The sequence below is a fragment of the Epinephelus fuscoguttatus genome, linkage group LG12 (assembly GCF_011397635.1).
Source record: "Epinephelus fuscoguttatus linkage group LG12, E.fuscoguttatus.final_Chr_v1".
Taxonomy (NCBI): Eukaryota; Metazoa; Chordata; class Actinopteri; order Perciformes; family Serranidae; genus Epinephelus; species Epinephelus fuscoguttatus.
The window spans coordinates 23033479-23053262 of NC_064763.1; the positions used below are offsets into that span (position 1 = coordinate 23033479).

Here is a 19784-nt window from a genome sequence, read left to right on the forward strand (position 1 = left end):
TATTGGTCTGCCTTCTCTCCAATATAATCAAACTATGTGGCGCTCAGCTTGTGAAAAATACATTTGAAATACTCAACAGCAATGTCTCTTTCCAGAAATCATGACCTGGTTACTCAAGATAATTCACAGACCTTGTTGTGAAATGTTTTGTGGAGGAAGTAATTTCTTTCTACACCTGCTAGGTGTATGGACGCACAGAAGAAAGCATGCATCTACTGCTAGCTCACCTAGCACCACCAAGCTAGCTAATGTCACAGACCTCAAAAATAGGGAGGATTTTGAAAGAGGAATTTTTTTGTTTCATAAACTTTGCTTCATGCGTTCTGGTGACTTTTGCAGAATAAAAACAAGTTTAAAAAAAGTAGACTGCATCAGAATTTTTATGTTGAATACATTAAATTTTGTTTAGTTTTTGGATTATTACCCCCGTACTCCAGCAGAGTACCTGGAGGAGGGAGGGAGGGAGGGTGGCCAGGCTGTAGGCTTGGCCCATGCAAGGGTCCTCATCCGGCTATCCTCCATGGCCCACACACCCCTGAGTCTCTACAAGACAGCTGGGTACCCCCAACCCCCAAGGCACCCCTCAAATCCAGATGGAGCGTCCTGTCGTTTTACGCACGCTTCAGCACAGAGATGAGGTCTTCACCAGCAGCTGTGCCCTACTCATGCTGGGCTGGAGGGTTGGAAAAGGAGGGAGAAAGAGAGGGAAGCACCAACAGGTAGGAAACAGTCTACTTTTAAAGTCATTGGGTTTATACATGTTGTGCAGTGCCAGAATTGTGACCCCAGGAGAAAAGTGGGACAGGGCGATGAAAAATAAGTATCCCAGGTAAAACAGAAGGTTTGCCAAATATGACCAAGGACGATTCCTTTAACGTGTTTAAACATCTGGTGCTGTCACCAGCATGAGCCTCTCGACCATGAGGAGATGCACGCTATCTGTTCCGTAGAAAGAAAGTAGTTCCTACATGAATCTGCTCACAACAAGGTCTGTGGATTATCTTGAGTAACAAGGTCATGATTTCTGGAAAGAGACAGTGCTGTTTTTTTGTTTTTTTTTGTGCTTTGAGCACCACAAGCTCTTTGGCCGGTGTCTCCAACACTCAGCAACTCACACCCAAACAATCTAGACTGATAAACAGCACTACAGGTAAGAAGAAACATATATATTTTTGATTTTGGGTTGAACTGTCCCTTTACGGTGGATCCTTTCTTTAAAGCAGGGCTTGACAGTGCTCATTCACCACGACAAAGGATCATTTACCAACTCAGGTAGCATTACTGTAACTAAGGTAAATGAATTCTTCCCATTTTTCCAGTGTTTGATTGTTCCTGAGACATTTCTCAGGCTCTGCCCATTACAGTTTGAAATCATGGGAACAGCACACCGAGCTTTCATTGAACTGGTGCTACGGCAACAGACTGAGCTGATGCTTGGGACTGTAAGGTCTACCTAGCATGGCTTTACTCCAGTTATATAATTACATAGTCACTATCTCTTTTCTATGGCTGCAATGTAGAATATTCCTCTAGAGCTTTAGTCGCTGGAAGCCAACAGGAAGGTATATCCTTTTTAGGGGATAATACAAAATTGTGATGAACTAAGCTTTAAAAGGAATACCTCACCCCTCAAATAACTGTTTGTATATCAGTTACTCACCAGGTGTTACATTCAAATTTGTGAAGGTAACAACAGCAAAACTTCAAAACATCCGCTCTCTTCAAAGCCAGACTCCATTGATGAAAACAGTGATTTTACCTTGCTGAATACAGCAGCTGCTGGTCTACCACTGCCTCCATCAGTTATTTAGTTTGTGTCATTGTGTGACTTTGGTGTTTTAAGGGGTTAGATTTGATTCACCACAGTCACACAATAACACAAACTAACTGACTGATCGAGGCAGTGGTAGACCAGCAGCTCATGTTTTCAGCGAGGTAAAATTACTGTTTTTTTCAATGGAGTCTGGATTGAAGAGAGCATAGATAAGTTTTAGTTTCAGTTCAGTTTCCCATCTGAAAGGGGCTGCCTGTTTGGGAAGTGCTGATCGTACAACTCCATAAATGAGACTTGGATTATACCGCACGAGTTGTGTGAGAGTTTGTACACAAATGTTTTGATATAGTTTTGCTGTTATTAAATGTGGACCCCATGACTTCAATTCATAGAGAATTTCCTCAGTTTTTGGATTCTTCGTTCACCGTGGAGGAATGTGAGAAAAACAACGCTTTCCTCACAAATATAACGTAATACGGCGTGAGTAATTGATATACAAATGGTCATCTGTGGAGTGAGGTATACTTTAAAAGGAGCAGAGCATATGGTGTCATCCCTCTGATGAGGCTGTTCACTATGCACTGATTATGGGGTTTAACAGCACTGAGGTCAAATACATGAAGTAACCACTGGCAAGAGAAATGACAAGAACAAGTCAATAGCTTGTATGACAACGACATAATTCAGTCAAACTGGTTCATTTTGAAAAGTTAAAAAAAAAAAATAAAATTACAGACTACAAAAAAAAAAAGAAAAGAAAATGATCCAAAATACAAACATGTTGAAAACAGCTGCCATTATTGAAATAGTGAAAACAAGGCCCATGCAAGGCTCAGCAACCTCAGTGAATGCTCGTTGTTTGAGGGGCTGAGCATCAACCTTTCTCTCCGTTTGGACAGGTCAGACTGCCAAGAGGAAGACGTTTGAGTTGTTGAGTTTATGGGAGCTACATGGTTGTGACCAAAAAAAAACCCAAAACAAAACAAAACAAAAAAAAAAAACCAAAACAAAACAAAAGAAAAATCACTACAGCAGTACCTTTAAAGACCCCCTGTGTGAGGCATGTTAAGAAATCTGAGCTGAGGTAGGCTGGAGAGAAAAGCTTCTCTGAGCTGAGACTGAACTCAGCGAAGGAAGGCCAAGATCACGCAGAGTAAAGTACCTCCAAGATAAATCAAGTTATTCTGCAACAGAGTGAGCGACACAAAGATGGAGTCTCACTTCATGAGGGCTCAACACCCTAAGCAAGGATCATTCGTTAGTTGTCACTAAGGAGCATGGGAACTTGTGATATCATGTCGGTGATGAATATTCTTCCTATAACTGACGAGGAAAACACAGAAAAACACTTTCCCCCCTTTGTGGTGTATGAGTCGTTTCCCCAGCAACTCCCAAAAATTTAAATCATTCATCATAAATTCAATAAAAAGTTTAGCTTTATATAATCAGGGTAAATTCAATCACACTCAGCTGAGAGAGCATATCAGCGTGTGAGCTGTGACTCATGGGGGAAGCTGGGGAATCGTCTGCACGAAAGGCATTGCTGGTGGAATTATGCGGAAGACATGAGAGCGATAGCCAATGAGAGGCTTGTCCATTCTGGCTCCTGTGTAGCAGCGTGATAATGGGGATGCAACAAGTTCTCACACACCAGACTCCTCTTCTGATCCTGCGGACACAAAAACAGCTCAAGTTACCTTCAAAGTACGATAAGGAAAAAATGTGAGTAATTGATATGTTGGTGAAGGTTCTCGGTTATCCAGGTCATGGTCATCCTAAGTGCTATATCGTTAGCAACTAGACTTGCTTGAGTTTCTTGAAGATGTTTCGCCTCTCATCCAAGATGCTTCTTCAGTTCTGTTCTTCTGTTCCTCTTCAGAACTGAAGAAGCATCTTGGGTGAGAGGCGAAACGTCTTTAAGAAACCACAATATAGCACTTAGGTGAGTAATGTCCAAAGAAAGCAATTCAGAAAATGTAGCTATTGGCTTGTTTCCTTTACAGATCATCTGACTGCTCGTTTCTTGCCCAGTCTGACTTTGCTGTAGTGATGTCGCCGTGTTCCTACAGCTTACCAGTATTTTGGTGAGTAATCATTATCACAACTAATAGAAATGATGCCCAAAACTATGAAAATAATAACCCAAAGTTGTACTTTAAAGCCAATGACCTGGCCATGTTATTAAAGGTAAACAAAGGAGGCACCCACCCTGATTGTGACGTAATGTTTGGCAGTACAAACAAATGTCTGTGTTGCGGTCAGCAGCAGGGCCGTGGTGGAACCTGCAGGGTGGCCTGTCCATAGAGGTCCCCGGCCCCAAGAGCTGAGGCTCTGAGCGGGCCTGCTGCACCCGCTTTTGCCACACAACGTGGGCCCCGGCATAGCAAGGCCACTCCTCCATACCTCCAGAGTCCAGAATGAGGGGCACAGGGAGCAAGGCAGGGTGCAGCTCAGGAGGAGAGCAGCAGAAGCCCGGGCCCTGACCATAGTGGATGTGGATGCTTCGGTCATCCTGCAGATCTAAGCTCTGATGGAAGCGAACAGAGGGGCCATCAAGCACACAGCCACCCACTCGCCCAAGAGTAGTGGGAGGATGTGCGTGTCCCTGGTGGCAGCAGTGGGATTGAAGCTGTAAAGGGATTGGGGATACCAGGACAGGAGGTCCTGTAGGGCTGCTGGGGTCGTGGTCCTGACACTCTGCCCCCGGACTGGGCCGATCTGTGGGGTCTGGCTTTGTGCACTGGCAGGGGGTGTGCTTAGGAGGGCAGACAGGTGAGTCTTTGTCCAGGACGAGAGCAGCAGGTGCAGCTGCAGCAGCAGCAGCGGCTCCCTGCTCCTCGTCTGAGCCTCTGCTCGGGCCCTGGCTGTGCTCCCCCTCCTCATAGTGGTGGTGTCTGTGGCGGTGGTAGTGGATGTGGCTGAACACAGTCTGCGGCTGCTCTTCAGGGCAGCCTGCTTTATTTACCACAGAATCCAAAGACCTGGGCCGGGCCTGGGCGCCTGCCTCTAAGCTGTTCCTGCGAGGGGCGCGCCCAGGACCTGGCCCATAACAACCAAACGGATCGTAGTCACTGCTCAGAGAGCTACGGAAGGTGGACCAGCTGCCATAAACCCCCTGCAAGGACACATCAGTACAGTTGAGAACTGAGTCGCTGGAGGAGCCATGACATGGGCCTGAGCTGGAGTCGCTCGCTGGCCCGTCTGCCAAGTATCCGCTGCGCTCTGTGTGGTAGCTGCCACCCGAGCAGCTGCCGTCGTCCTGCCGGCTATGAGCCGGCGCTCCACGGTTCTGTGGTGTGGCAGAGGCAGTGTGGTGCAGTCTTGAGCTGGATGCACTGCGCTGGGCCGGACAGGACGAGCGATAGTTGTGGCAGGACCTACGAGGCGTGTAATGGTGCGTGGAAGTCCTGCAGTTACCTCCAATCCTGTGGGGCCTCCCAGGACCCTCTGCAGGAAGGTGGTATCCACAACCGGACGTAAGGGGCCTGCTGGTGAGGAAACGTAGAGTTTGGGCGTCCATGGGAGAAGAGCCAGTGTAGTGGCCCAGAGAGGGATAGGGTCCTGAGGGTCCACGAGGATAATGGGGCCTCATAGAGAAGGGGATGGCATGCTGGGGGAAGGGGTGGTTGCGTGGGCTGCTGTAAGGCTGAGGGTGCAGGAAACTCTGGCTTTGCTCCGGACTCTGCTGGAGTCTGTTCCTCTGAGGCTGCCGCTCTGTCCCTGTGGGCCACAACAGCAGTCAGAACACACAGGACATTGCAGGGTAACAGTAACGTCTATCACAGCAGATTCAAGAAGGGGTTAAAAAATCGATGTGAATTTAAATTCAAGATCTAAAATTTCAAATTGACGAAAAGTCCTCTATTGACAGCACTGCAGATATCAGTCAAAGCATGGAAAAGAGAGCCTAAACTAATCTTCATAACCATTTTAAGATTCCTTCTTTACCAAAACTCAACTGGAAATATGCCGTTACTCACCCATGATGTTGTGCATGCAGAGGGGACAGGTGCGATGCTGTAGTAGCCAGGGGTCAACGCAGTCTTTGTGGAACTCATGAGCACAGGAGATGATCCTCAGATGCTGGTATAAAAGTGAAACAGAGGTAGATTTGAGACGAGGACAGTTACATCTACAGATACAGTGTGTTCCTCACTCTTTCTCCTCTTACTTGTCCGTCCTGGAAATCCTCCAGGCAGATAGCACAGACGGGGCTCGAGTTGGAGCTACTCGCTGACCCCCAGGCTGCACGGTGGCGCTGAGAGCCCGAGCAGCCTTGGGAGCTGTAGGTTTTGGTCTCCAATCGACTGATGGCCCGCATGGTCTGCTGATGGACAGAGTCCTACATGCACAAGAAGCGAGGGTTAGAAAAACCTTTGAAAGATCTTCAGCTGAGCTGTGGATCCAAAAAGAAGACAATGTACTGACACCCATGTCACTGTAAGGTTAACACTCACCCAGGTCCTGTTGGACTTGCACTTGTAGCGGAAAGCGAAGATTAGGACGATGGTTAGAATAACTAAGACAATGGTGAGCAGGATACCCACATCATAATGTGGCTGAAAAGGGATGGAAAGAGAGCAAAAAAATATTTGTATTAAATCAGAGACCACTCCAAGATATCTTAAGGGGTGACTTCAGTAATTTTCATCATAGACCCTTTTTCTCCCATGTTTATGTGTATGTAAGAAACAAATGGAAACAACCACTTTTGAAAATGGTCCAGTATTTGGTGAGATTGCTGCAGTTGGTAGCCGTTCACGCTGTCAGTGTACGGCCACACTCAGATCGTAGTGTGATTTAAGTGTCTGACGACATTAAAGAAAGGATCCCTACAGAGATAGACCTTTTTGTTTCACCAGAAAAAGCCCCAAAATCTTCATCGCCAAACCCACCAGACTCCAGTCAAATTAACAATAATTTTATCATCGTAAAACGCAATTCATTCAAAGTTGACAAAAAGTACATAAAACTCACAAAAACCTTGTCCATTCATCTTTCAGCTGTTTCAACAATCACCAGCTCTGGCTTGGCTAAAATAAACCTTTAATTCACCCAGTTAGATGTGATAATACACTGACTCTATACATGCTAAAATTACAGTTTATTTAAATGGAGTCTGGTGGGTTTGGTGATAGCAATTTTGGGGCTGTTTTTAGTAAAACAAAAAGGTCTAATGCTTTAACGAAAAGCTCTATCTCTGTGGTTATCCTTTCCATGATGTTGTGAGACACACTTTCACACAACCTCTAGCCAATGATAGGAGAGTCACAGGTGTGTGTATGTTTCAGTGCTTACCCATTTAGGCTGCTCCACCATGATCTCAATGCGAACTTTGGCCTCCTCGTTCTTGTTGACCAAACCCATCAGCTCCTCAGCATCCTCCGCCTCCACCAGCACGACCGGTCGGGGAAGGGAGTCTGTTTCTCTCAGCTGTGTGTGTTTTGCACACGGGATGGTAATCACAGAATTATGATGAGTGTGACATTTCTGTGTGCTTTTCTGTCTTTCATATTTTATGAATAAATATAGCTGTAAATGTAGCTGTGTCTGCACTCTCACCTCAGCAGCAGCATTGGCATCATCACTGACATCAAAGATAACAGCCTGTGCTCCTTTGTCCAACGCCATGCGAGCCTGCAGGAGACGACACAGGAGGGACAACAGTTAGAAACAAAACATACAGACAGCAAGGACAGTTTTTATGATATTCTTATACTGCGTGTGATCTCACTAAAGGACAAAACGGCGTTCAGCAACAGAGAACATCACTCGTGGTTATAGAAAACCATACTTCTTCATTTAGTGTCTCAACCCATCACTAGGTGGCAGTGACGCACTGAGCCTCAGACCAAAGTACACCTCCCCACCTCCTCCTGTCACTTCTCCACCTGACTTCTGAAGCCACACACTGCCTAAAAAGTGTGTTAGAAGGAAGCTGAAGGCTGCAGCACTGGTAATCTAAACCTTTATCTTACGTTGGAGGATGTAACCAATGAAACAGTGGAGGATTGTTTAATTAAGTGAAAAGAGAAGGTGAAACACTGAATGAAGGGAGACGGGTGTTGCATCAGCTCAACATGCAAATAAGGACGTTTTGTATTCAAACCAGGCTCTGAGTGTGCTGCGTTCAATCACTGTCATTTTACAGTGAAGTGTAAAGCTGAAAGAATATTTTAGAGACAAGTAGTCATGTGGTCAGTTGTTGATGTAACATTATAAACAATAGGTAGCCACAAGTGACAGCAAATGTTGAGACGTAGTGAAACTATAAAACAAGTAGAGAAGCGTCATGTAGTCATTGGCTCGGTGGTTAGTGTACTAACTCAATAATAGCTCAGAAACTTCTCATAGTTCTACGAACCATCCTTTTTGTTCTGTCCACACTGTAAGAACTAGGAACCATTGTAGTCCTTAGAACTCCATTTTGATGGACTTTCTTAGTTCGTACTTCGGAGTGGGTCCTCTCCCAGCACAAGAGGAACCATAAGTGATGTAAGTGTGCCTTTACTGATCAAATACATGAGCCAAAGCTGCACCAGCAGCCTCAATATTTGAAAAACAGTTAGCCGTGTAAACAACAGACAACACGAAACACAAACAATGGCTCATAACGAAATGAAGTCATATTTATGTGATGGTGGAAATGCAATTTTGACTTGTCAAAACAAAAGTGATGTTGATATACCAACCCAGCAGTGCGTCACTTCAGTGTTCCTATCGGGGATGCCAATTCAAACTGAAAAAAGCACTTGAGTGTACGTAGTTCTTGGAAGAGCTTTCTGGTAAGCAGTTCCGCTCAGGGAGTCCCCAAAACTGTTCGGCCCGAAAATGCCTACTGTAAGTCCTTTTGTGATGGCAGGAACCTTTTGAGGAACTCATCGCATTTTGACAGCATGGACCAAAGTCTCAATTAAGCTCTGGGGACATTATTATATCCCCCAAAAAGTCCTTGATTGTAAGGTAATTCTTTGGGATTGGGGCTTGCAGCACTGAAAATTCCTTATTGGTTTAGTGCTCACAGCAAAGATTCACGAGACAGCATCAACCAACATTTTACAAAGTCTACTGCTGTAAACCAGTTTTTTGTTCTGTTTGCTTCCACGTTAACACATAAGCATGGAGTTACAGATGGACAGATGAAAAAGTCCAGGCCTTATTGAGCATACTGAGGACAAAGTTCAGCGGGAACTTGAAATGGTGACCTAGACTTGAAATGATGAAGGGTATGCAAAAATCTCCTGCAAGGAAATGGGAAACAGTACTCTGAGAAGCTTCAAAAGCTAAAACAGAATTACAAGGACCACAATAAGTGTGACAGTGATGAAGTGAAGTGTGAATAGTGATATCTAGACTTTGCTGACATTAGCTACCATAAGCTACGAGTGTATTGAAATGATCGACTGTGAATTTTATGCCTGTAAGTTTAATATTCATTAGTAATTAAAGTGTCACTAAAGTAAAAAATGCTGTGGAGACACCACAGACATACAGGAGCTCTTACTTGTCGAGTGGGACAGCCATTTATGTCTATGTCTGACGTGCAAAGACCTCAGTGCTTGATCAGATTCCATCAGAGAAACATCATGCCAACATCTAGACTATATGCTTCGGTTTGTGTCTGTGACCTGACCTGACCTGACCTGACCTGACCTGACGTTGTCTTGTGTTTCTCTGAATGTTAATTTTGTTATCAGAGCGCCCTAAGAAAAAAAGAAATGCTTAATCGAGCATCACCACAAGACGGCGAGAAAACAAATAGTGTAGCAGCCATCAATATCTCATCACATGCTCTCAAGTGTCTGGCATCTGCCAACGCCTAATGAGGAGGAGACAGGAGTTTAAACACCTAATCACCCGGGTCAAACACAACACTAAACAGTGATTTCTCGCCTGCTGCTCGCAGCCCAGGGTGGGAAGGTGCACTCAGGCTGCTATGACAGATTAAAAAAAGAGATGCACATGCAGGGAACCATCAGGAATGTGTTTTTGGCGTGGAAATATACGACCAAGCCAAATGAGCTCTGCAAGATGATTTTAAAGTAATCCAAAGTATTTAGAATATAAACTACATTTCCAGGGCGTGTATTCAGTAATCTGTAGTGAAATATGTTTTATAAGTAACCCTCCCAGCGCTGCAGATAAAAGCACCACGTGCACTAATTGCCCATGTGTGAGCGTGCATACAGCATGTACGTATGTTTTCCAACATAATGTGGCGTGCAGTTCAGAGTTAACAACATTGTCCCACAGAACCGCCGGTGGCCATAGTATTGACGGTCAGAGAGAGGTCAAATAAAAAAATTTACATATCCCCTTTGATCTGGCTTCCAGCTCTGTGTGCAGCAGCCTGTTTCATCAGAGCAGTAATTGTAGTACGTGCATGGGCCTAAATGGGGTGCGGTCACATAAGAGGAAAAAAACTAGATCTCTGACATGTGGGAATTTGCTTTACCTGGGGTTCAAAAGTTCCTGACTGAGCCCACACGTCCTCTGATGGTGGTAATAAACGCAGGGAAGCCAAACACACACAGTCGCCTACACTTTAAGAAGATATATCATAATGTATTCATCGAATGACTGCTGCTGTGGTGTTCTTATATGCCAGTATTAGCAGTGTGTTCGACTAGACTGAGCCACAAACCAAGAAGAGGCCTGAGAGATCTCATTATGATTATTAGCAGATATATTTATCCTTTAATGGTGCCGTGAAAAGATCTGACGCTAACAAGACGAGTTAAAAAGACTGCCAGCGCGAGGGTTTCAACATCTCCAGATTCTGTTATGGTCGGAACTGAAACAGACATGGCTGTGGTGAGGTAAACACCCATCCTCGTGAGGTGACACATGGGATTCATCACTATTTGGCACTTGAGTAAACATTAACAATTGCAGCACTGGAGCTGACTGCGGTTTAAAGAGGTAAACAGACGACGTCATCACTGAAAAACTAACAAACAATGCACGGACCACAACAGTCTGCTTTTAACACTGGTTGGGTTTTTGTCCAGGGGAGGTCCTTGCTGTGTTTTTGTGAAACAGAGCCGGCGAGGAGGTGCAGCAGGTAGTGGCGGCTGTCACAAACATAAACACACCTGAGGGCACAGAGCCAGAGAGGGACACTGTGAGGTCACACAGGTACACCAGCAGGTATGCATTCAACACAGACAGCCTGTTGCTATGAGTGGAAAAAATAATTATTCACTTAAGTACTGCAATTTTTTTTAACTGATTCTTTGAATGTAGGAATTGATTTATTTTAAATTCAACTGCTTTATTTTAGCCTACGTGGAGCTGTATAGGAGTTACTGCTTTTATTGTTGTCATCTATGATCCAAGTTCCACGGAGGTACGACCTACACCACCACATTTTAATTCCACTATTTTCTTTTTCCTGAACTACACCTGCCAATTGTATCACCATGCAGAAGGAAGCGTGCATCCTCATGGTGAACTGTCCCTTTAAAGTCACTGTGTGTAGAATTTAAACATTTCCAACTTTGGCGACCCCAGTTTATCAAAAGAAATCCTCCAGCTTTGTCTCAAGTCTGTACAATTTCAATTTTATACATATAATATACTAATTGTTACAGAATATTGTTGAGACATTAACACAGTCTATTATTTTGTACAAAAAGGAAATAAATGCCACTGATGTCGATCAAACTGAATCCGGAGTGCCTTTGAAATTTAAATTTAGCAAAAAGGATGTAAAAATCTTTTCCAAAGCATTCAGTTGTGTTTTTTGATTTGTTATCCAAGACTTCTGAAGGTGTGTCACCCCCAATCGTAGTCTCTGACTTCTGTAAGCAGCTTCTCCTTTATCTATCACACTGAGGGACAACAATGTACATCAACAGCAAAAAAGGTATAGGAAAAAAGTATACTAACTTACAACCCTAATTCCAAAAAAGTCAGGATGCTGGTAAACGTGTCGCCGGCATAAAGTTTAGAATGAGTGTATTTATAGGTCGAAAAGATTTCCAACTTCAACTTGATTTGTACTTCATTTTGTGACTTTTCTGGTCCAGTTATGTTGAGTTTATTTATATGTCAACCGGTCACCCCCAGCTGGGTCGCCTGGGTGAGGGTGTCTGATGTTTGAAAAGACCCGAAACCCCTGCTGCTCACCCCAGGATACATCACTGACGATGCATCCCAGCCCATCCACAGGATGTATTCTTGTAAGAGAACACGCTTGTTTGATACAGACCCCAGCAAAAATGCTATCATCAACATTTTATATTTTATTCAGTGAAAACTGAGATGTAAAAATGACCATTCCCACTAAAATTGTGACTCAATCGCAGTTGCAATATCTGTTAAAATAATCGCAATATGATGTTTTTTTTTTGCTTAGTACTCAGCCCTTCAGGCAGCACAGTGATGCAGTGGTTAGCACTGTCGCCGCACAGCAAGAGGGTTCCTGGTTCAGTCCCAGGAGGAAGCTGAGTTTGCATGTTCTCCCCGTGTCAGCGTGGGTTTTCTCCAGGTACTCCAGCTTCCTCCCACAGTCCAAAGACATGCAGGTTAATTGGTGACTCTAAATTTTCCATAGGTGTGAATGTGAGTGTGAATGGTTGTCTGTCTCTATGTGTCAGCCCTGTGATAGTCTGGCGACCTGTCCAGGGTGTAGCCCGCTTCTTGCCCAATGTCAGCTGGGATAGGCTCCAGCCCCCCCACGACCCTCAAGAGGGTAAGCGGTTACGAAATAGATGGAGGTATAGATTCAGCCCTTCTCAAAATACTCAAAACCTAAGTACAGGAGTGCTACCAAGTAAGCAGGCCTGATGAGACTTTTTTGTCTAACTGCTCACAATCAGTCCCATCACCACCACAAAGGAGGACATGGACGACACCACACAGTCTACACCGACATTATATGAAAGCTGCTATAATCTCATAAAAATTCAAAGGCCAGTGTCTTTAAATTGTAACACCTCCTGATGCTGACAGGAGCAAATGATTTATACAAACAAACCAATCCAGAATGTGTGTTCCACCTTACTACGAGCAGCACTTGGCTCACGGCAGCATTAACCACAGCTCATCTTGCATAAACACCAGATCGAGCCAGCGAGCTGCCCTCTCCAGCATTGGGTGGCCCGCTCGGGGCCAGCCAGCACTGTTTGTTTACATCCCTGGCGAAGTGCGGTCTGTGAGCCAGGCCTGGCATCACAGTGTGTTCTCAGCAGGGCAGAAACAAACTACGCTGCTGCTCTGATGTCTTTATTTCACGTAAGGGACGTGCCAAGGTTTTTCCGTCGCCTGACAAGATCGCTTTGCCTGTTAACGTCTCAGTGTTTGTCATGGGTTTAATGTGGTGCGGATGGCACAGCAGCACCAATTCAATCCAGCGGCCGATTCTCCTTCATCTGCAGCCATGTTCCGACGTAACGGAGAGGAAAAGGAGAGGGCAATAATGAGAATATTACATACAGACACACGTTCAGTCTTGCCATGGAGAAACATCTGCTATATTAGTTGAACATCTATGATTACAGAACTCCATTTAGAATCCAAGTGTGACCCAGTAGCTTCATAACCTTTGACTTCTGACAGCAGATTTGATTTAAATCTGAGCATTAAAGGGGCAGTGAATAAGATCTTTGAAGTCACTTATCTGCAGCTGTGAGTGCACAGAAACAACAGTCGTCTATTCTCATATTGAGACTTCTTAACCAGAGATAATCTGCTAATGAAGTGAGATAATCTGACTTGTTCCAGATGTTGCCAGCATTTCCATTGTTTTAGGAATTTTCTAGGGAATTCGTTTCAGCTTTAAACAGACGTAACAAGGCAAACAGAGAACTAGCAACAAGGAGAGAAACCATGAACGAAGTTAACTTCTCTCAGTTTTACCCAAAAAACAAGGAAATGTTTTACTCTTTCATAATGTTTTTCTTCTTGAAGGAAAATATTATTTCTCGCACACTTTCATGCTTGCTGGCATGGTGAACGAAGAATCCAAAAACAGAGACTTATGTAAAGTCATAGGGGTCCACGTTTAACAACAGCAAAACTGTATCAAAATATCTGTTTACAAACTCCCACACAACTCGTGCAGTATAATCCAAGTTTCATTTATCCAGTTGGATGCTTGATACTTCTAAAACAGACAGCCCTTTCTGTTGGGGAACTGAAAGTGAAACTTCAAAGCCAGACTCCATTGACCAAAACAGTAATTTTACCTTGCTGAACACAGGAGCTGCTGGTCTACCGCTGCCTGGATCAGCTAGTTTGTGTCTTTGTGTGACTTTGGTGTTTTAAAGCAGTGGTTCCCAACCTTTGTCGTTTCGGTACCCCTGACTAGGTCACATATTTTTTGGATATTTCATATTATATTCAAAGCATAACAGAACAACTGATAAACTTTTCTGCACTTTTATGGTTCACTTATAGCATATATTAACATACTTTTTAGGTTTTCTTTGTAGCAATCTCATTTTGTGTTTCATATTGCTTATTTTAGAGCTGTGTATTTTTTATTTTGTGTTTATGTTCCATGTTTGTCTGTAACTGATGTTGCTGCCTGTCTCGGCCAGGAAACCCTTGAAAAAGTAAGAGGTTTTTTCTGGTTCACTAAAGGTCAAATAAAACTAAATAAAGGTTGGGAACCAGCATTTTAAGGGGTGAGATTGGATTTACCAAAGTCACAAAACTTACTGATTGAGGCCATGTTAAATCAGCAGCTTCAGTGTTCAGCAAGGTAAAATTACAGTTTCTATCGATGGAGTCTGTTTTTGGATTCTCCTTTCACTGCGGAGACATGCAAAAAAAAAAAAAAAGTTTTCTTCACGAACTCAACGTGACACGAGTTGAGTAATTGATATACAAATGGTAATTTGGAAGGTGAAGTAATCCTTTAACTAAATCACCATGTTAAGTCAGACATTTTTTATCAGCGCAACCAGCAAGTAAGACATTTCAGTCTCAACCTAAACTAATTAGTGAGCACGGTTGTCCTTACAGTGAAAATCTTTATTACCGTTAATTACACACCACCACACACTCCGCCATAAACCTGTTGATGTTGCATTTCCTCGGTGTCCCCTCCCGCCTCCTTGAAAACATGCCACTAGACTCTATTTAACTTGTCTTTTACCAGCGTGAGGATCCACATCATTCAGTGCACGAGTAAATTATACCATGGAATAATATGTGTGGGAATGAGGAGTGAGAGTGAACGAGGTACAGAAAAAAAAAGAAGAGAAGGATGGAGTGAGGCGAGCAGGCTGTGGTGCTGCTGCATTAAAGTGTCTAATGACAGAGTGCAGAGCTCCGGGCCTACAGGTCTGAGGCCGACTCTCTGCTCTGTCATTTCTCCTGACTGGCCCGGCACACTGGAACCATTACTGAGGCACTGGGACACGCCGCATGGCTAAATGAGGAGCAGACGGGGGCGAGGGCTGGTGGTGATAATAGGAGGGGGTTTAAGTGGCACTGAAAACAGGTGCAGTCTGAGCTAGTCTTATGGACATTGTGTTTAAAGGGGGCTTATTATGCTCATTTTCAGGTTCATACTTGTATTCTGGGTTTCCACTACAACATGTTTACATTCTTAAGTCATCAAAAAACTCTTTATTTTCTTCATACTGTCTGTCCTGGAACACCTGTGTTCACCCCCAGTCTACAACACTCCTGTCTCTTTGAGCCCCCCTCCCAAAAGAGCCTGGAGTGGTCAGCATTTCCAGGTCTTCTTTATCTTGATGTCTCTGTACATCTATTGCAGCCGACTGTAACGGGGTATAGCGGCACTTTCTACTGTTCAAAATCAACAATAAAAGCTTCTACACACAACCTGACATAATCTAGTAGGAATATGATCTGAAACCAGTGAGAAATTACCAATACCTGCAACCAAGATTACATCTCCCCTTGACGTTAGCATGTAGCTACATGTAGCAGTGTATGTAATGTAAACTTGCAGTAGAATGTTTTGAGCAGATGACCAAAGAAATCCGTCATGAGCCTGAAACAGTGTTCAGAACGATATAAAGTTTTTACTCACAGGGATTACTTTTACATCAACACATTCTCACTCCAACCTCGTCACATATTGATGTTTGGGCATGGACTTTCCACGTCCAGATACGACGTGCAAGGTACCCTGGGTGCGTTCGTTGTTCTGGGACGCCATGTCAAGTTCTGCCCGTTTTCTTTCAAAATATATTTTCATTTTCACAGGAAATTCACAGTTTATATACAGTCTCTTTCAAAATAAAACCACTATGTCGATACAACATCGTGAATTGACAATTTCTTCCTCCAACAACTAACGCATGTGGGTGGGTTTAGGAAAAAAAGAACAGGGTTTGGCTTTATAATCTTACAGGCTGCAAACGCTGCTCTCTCACGTTGTTGGACCAATACACTACCCCTCCCACCCGCCCTATTCGGACTTTCGCTGCCTTAACTTTCGTTCTTGTCGTGCTGTGTTTCCCCCTGACGCCCCTGAGCGCTGTTAAACTATCATGGCGACTGGCTGCGCATCATGCCGACATTAAAGGACGGCTTTTTTCCTCAGTGCCTGACACCGCAAATCACTGCCCAAGCACTGGATTCCGACGACTTTGAAGTAAGACTGTGTTGTTTACATAACTCATTATTTGAAACTCTGACAAAATATGACACAAAACATACAGGAATCTGAAGCTAAAAGAATCATGTCAAATAACGGCCCTTGTTATTCTCATAGTGTGAAAACTGAATCTGAAGTACTTTTGATCAAAGATTTGAAGTTAAGTCTGCCTTGCAGCTCATTCCAATCCTACAGTGCGTGAAAACAAAAGGCAGATTGGCTCAGCTCTGTTCGGGTTGGTTGGACCATGAGGAGAATTTTCTGTGATGATGTAGTGTAATAGATACTGGATTAATGTGACATTCATGGTCACAGACCGGACACGGTCCTGCTGACTCCTTTGGCAAGGGCTTGAATGTAATGGACGTTCATATATAAAATCCCAAACTCCAGCTTCAAAACATCATTACACCTGATCTGTCCAAAGGCCACAGTCGATCCAAACCTAACCCTAATATATGTGTCAAAATTTGGAAAATGATGACAAATAATTATCACTTATACACTTAAAGTAATGTTGAAATAAATGATATAAAAAATAACCAGAACTACATGGCTTTGCTTTAAATATTGTTTAGCCAACTTTGAAGCTGTATATTTAAGTCTAATTGAGTGTGAATAATGGCTGTATGTGTGAGTGTGTGCTGCTGTGATTGCTGGGTGTTCGCCACCGGCTCAGCGGCAGTTGAGTTGTTCGGAGGAGGGAAGGGTGTGGCCCTGCTGGGTATCCATTACTCACAGGGGCACTTTGATGTGGGGCCACTGGAGGGGGGGCGAGTAATGTATGAAGAGGAGGAGGAGGAGGAGGGGGGGGCGGTGGGGGTGGGGAGGCCAGACGGGCATGTCAGGGCAGGTGAGCAGATTCTACGCTCTCAGGAAAAGTATTGAGCCTGAGGGGGTGGGCCTGAATCACACACACACACACACACACACACACACACACACACTCCTCCTCCTCCTACTTATAACTTCCATTCATCCTGGAAAACACACACACACACACACACACACACACACACACAGAAACACTAAATCCAGAACCTGGGCTTGGCCACCCTTCTCTTGCAGAGCGACACTGGAAAAAGTTATGAACCTGATCTGCCTGTCTGGAGGTAGCAGAGGTCATTTAGAGAACTCACTCCCTCTCTCTTTCTCTCTGCACTTCCCTTGTCCCTCGCCGCCCCCCTCTCGTTAGCACGCCCTGGCTACACCGTGCATGACACACATTTGAAATGCAAAGCACAGGGTGACAGAGAGAAAGACCAAAGTCATCTGATACACTATCGCTCGCTAAACACATCCTCGAAACATCAAAGAGGCGAGCGCCTGCAGCCGGCGGGCCACATCAGTCTCATCTGCCAGTGACAGATGATGATGGAGCCCTGACTTCATTGCACACACGCCACCATGTGACCTCCAATTTCACTTTTTAACCCAGCCAGTTTGAAGTCTGGGCACTGAGAGGGTTAACTGCCAGTAAACATGTCAAGAAGACTGGAATCACTGCCTCGTGGCTGTGCGCCTCCACCGACCAGTCAGGTTGCAGTTACAGTTTACAACCCCGTCTATCCGGACTGATATGTAGTAGGGGTGTAATGATCCATTGATCTGGATTGATATATCAATTTAATGATCGGCGATATGCTGTCATTGATGCAAAGTGAAACCATGAAAAAGTAAAGTGAACTTTACTGTACTTATTATTTATGTGTTGTTTTTGTCTTCAACGTCCAAAAGAAAAAAAGAAAGGGGTGGCAGCGTCTTCTGTAACAGACTGTATTAAATGGCATTTAATATCACCTAATATCAATCAATCACAGACCCCTGAATCATATTGAATCGAAACCGTACTATGTTTTAAAAATTAGTATTTTGATTAGCATTAAGAGAATTCTCAACTCCGTCAGATCATACCTCTGACGTCTATCATGTATGCTAAAAAAAAGGCTTGCCCATTACAAGGTTTAATAGTCAAGACTTTAATCTTTTAAATATCTCTCCTGAGTCTAATTTAAGAGTCACAATCAAAAGTTTCCACTGAGGGAAATGGTTTCCACTTTGGAAAAATAAACAGGAGGTCTGCATTGCTGCAACATGTAGTTACATTTCTGGGGAGGTGCACATCAGGCTACGCCATAGGTACGCATCTACACAGTCTACGCTGTAGATACAGCATTGATTCCATGTATGAATCCCGCTTATCGTTTTTTTTTATCTAACTAGAGCCATTAAACGGTTAGCTTAGCTTAGCATGAAGACTGAAAACAGGGGGAATCAGGTAGCTGTGGAGAGGTAAAAGAAAAACATGTTGACCAGCACCTCTACAGCTACACTGTACAATCTATTTGAACAACTAAAGCTATGTAAGCACATGACACACTTCTTAAATTAATCGCAGTTGTAACTATCCCGATATACTTTCATCAAAGCAGCACTTGACTGTAATAAGTATAATTAAATAAACCACCTGGGTTGCATGGCAGGAAAGAGATGTGAAGAGTCAGATCTGTCGGGGAACACAAACATGCCAAACCCTCCTCTGACGCTTTCTTCTCACTTCTCCAAACATTTTTTAAAAATCTCAGCTGTGAAAGTCGCCACATGAGAAGCTGTCCGATCCCACAGAGGAGCCACTAGCTCTTTATTGTTTGTATTGCACTCAATCAAGAGATTCAGGTGGGAATAATCCTCCCTAGAGTGGGAAAAGACGGCCTTTTTGTAGGCTCTGTATCGGTATGTTGATACATTCCTACAGCAGGGATGAGAGTATAACTGGACGAGGGAGAGAAAGCGTCCTGCATAATTTCTCTCCGTTTGTGGTCGAGGCATGGCAGAGGATTTTTTCTCTCACCACCGACGGGCGGCAACACAGAGACTCGGGGGAAGCCAATTAGAGGGCCTTTCCCGGCCTTTTAAGAGGCAGATAATGTTCTTGTTTTCATAAAGCATCCTGTTATTTAATCAGGCCTGTAAGTGAGAGCCTGACAACCCTCCTACAGTGGAGAGCAGCCTCCCTCCTCTCCTCCCCTCCCATCATTCCTGCCCTGAGCCCTCCATCTCATTCAACAGCTCTTGTAAGCCTCCAGGAATTCATTCTTGGAACAGGCCGTGCAGTAAGCCGTGTCTTTCTGCAGAGCAAACACACACACACACATGCACACAGCCAGCACAGCGACAAATGCACACACACACACACACATACACGCTGTCTGTAAATGAGACACAAATAAAATTTAAAATGTCAAAAATACTCTGCTTTACAGTCTGACTGACTGTAGATCAATGCAAATCACATCTCAGCTAAGTCTATTTGATTATGAAAATAAGACATACCACATCTTTAACACTTATGGTAGAGATTTACAGGAAATGGAAAAATGATTTTATACCTGCAGGTTCACACCTCAATGCTTCTACATCCCCAGTTAA

General features: G+C 44.0%; 1 protein-coding gene across 1 annotated transcript in view; it reads right to left on the minus strand.

Moving 5' to 3' along the window:
* Window positions 1–1849: 1849 nt before the first annotated feature.
* Window positions 1850–19784, minus strand: part of LOC125898355 (E3 ubiquitin-protein ligase RNF43) — a 111453-nt gene continuing 93518 nt past the window's right edge. The window contains exons 3-9 of the mRNA XM_049592140.1: window positions 7337–7411; window positions 7073–7207; window positions 6232–6333; window positions 5946–6116; window positions 5755–5857; window positions 3983–5494; window positions 1850–3443 (exon numbers count right to left, since the gene is read on the minus strand). Of these exons, the coding sequence (XP_049448097.1) occupies window positions 3418–3443; window positions 3983–5494; window positions 5755–5857; window positions 5946–6116; window positions 6232–6333; window positions 7073–7207; window positions 7337–7411 (2124 nt within the window). The 3' untranslated portion in view covers window positions 1850–3417. The remainder of the gene's footprint in view (window positions 3444–3982; window positions 5495–5754; window positions 5858–5945; window positions 6117–6231; window positions 6334–7072; window positions 7208–7336; window positions 7412–19784) is intronic.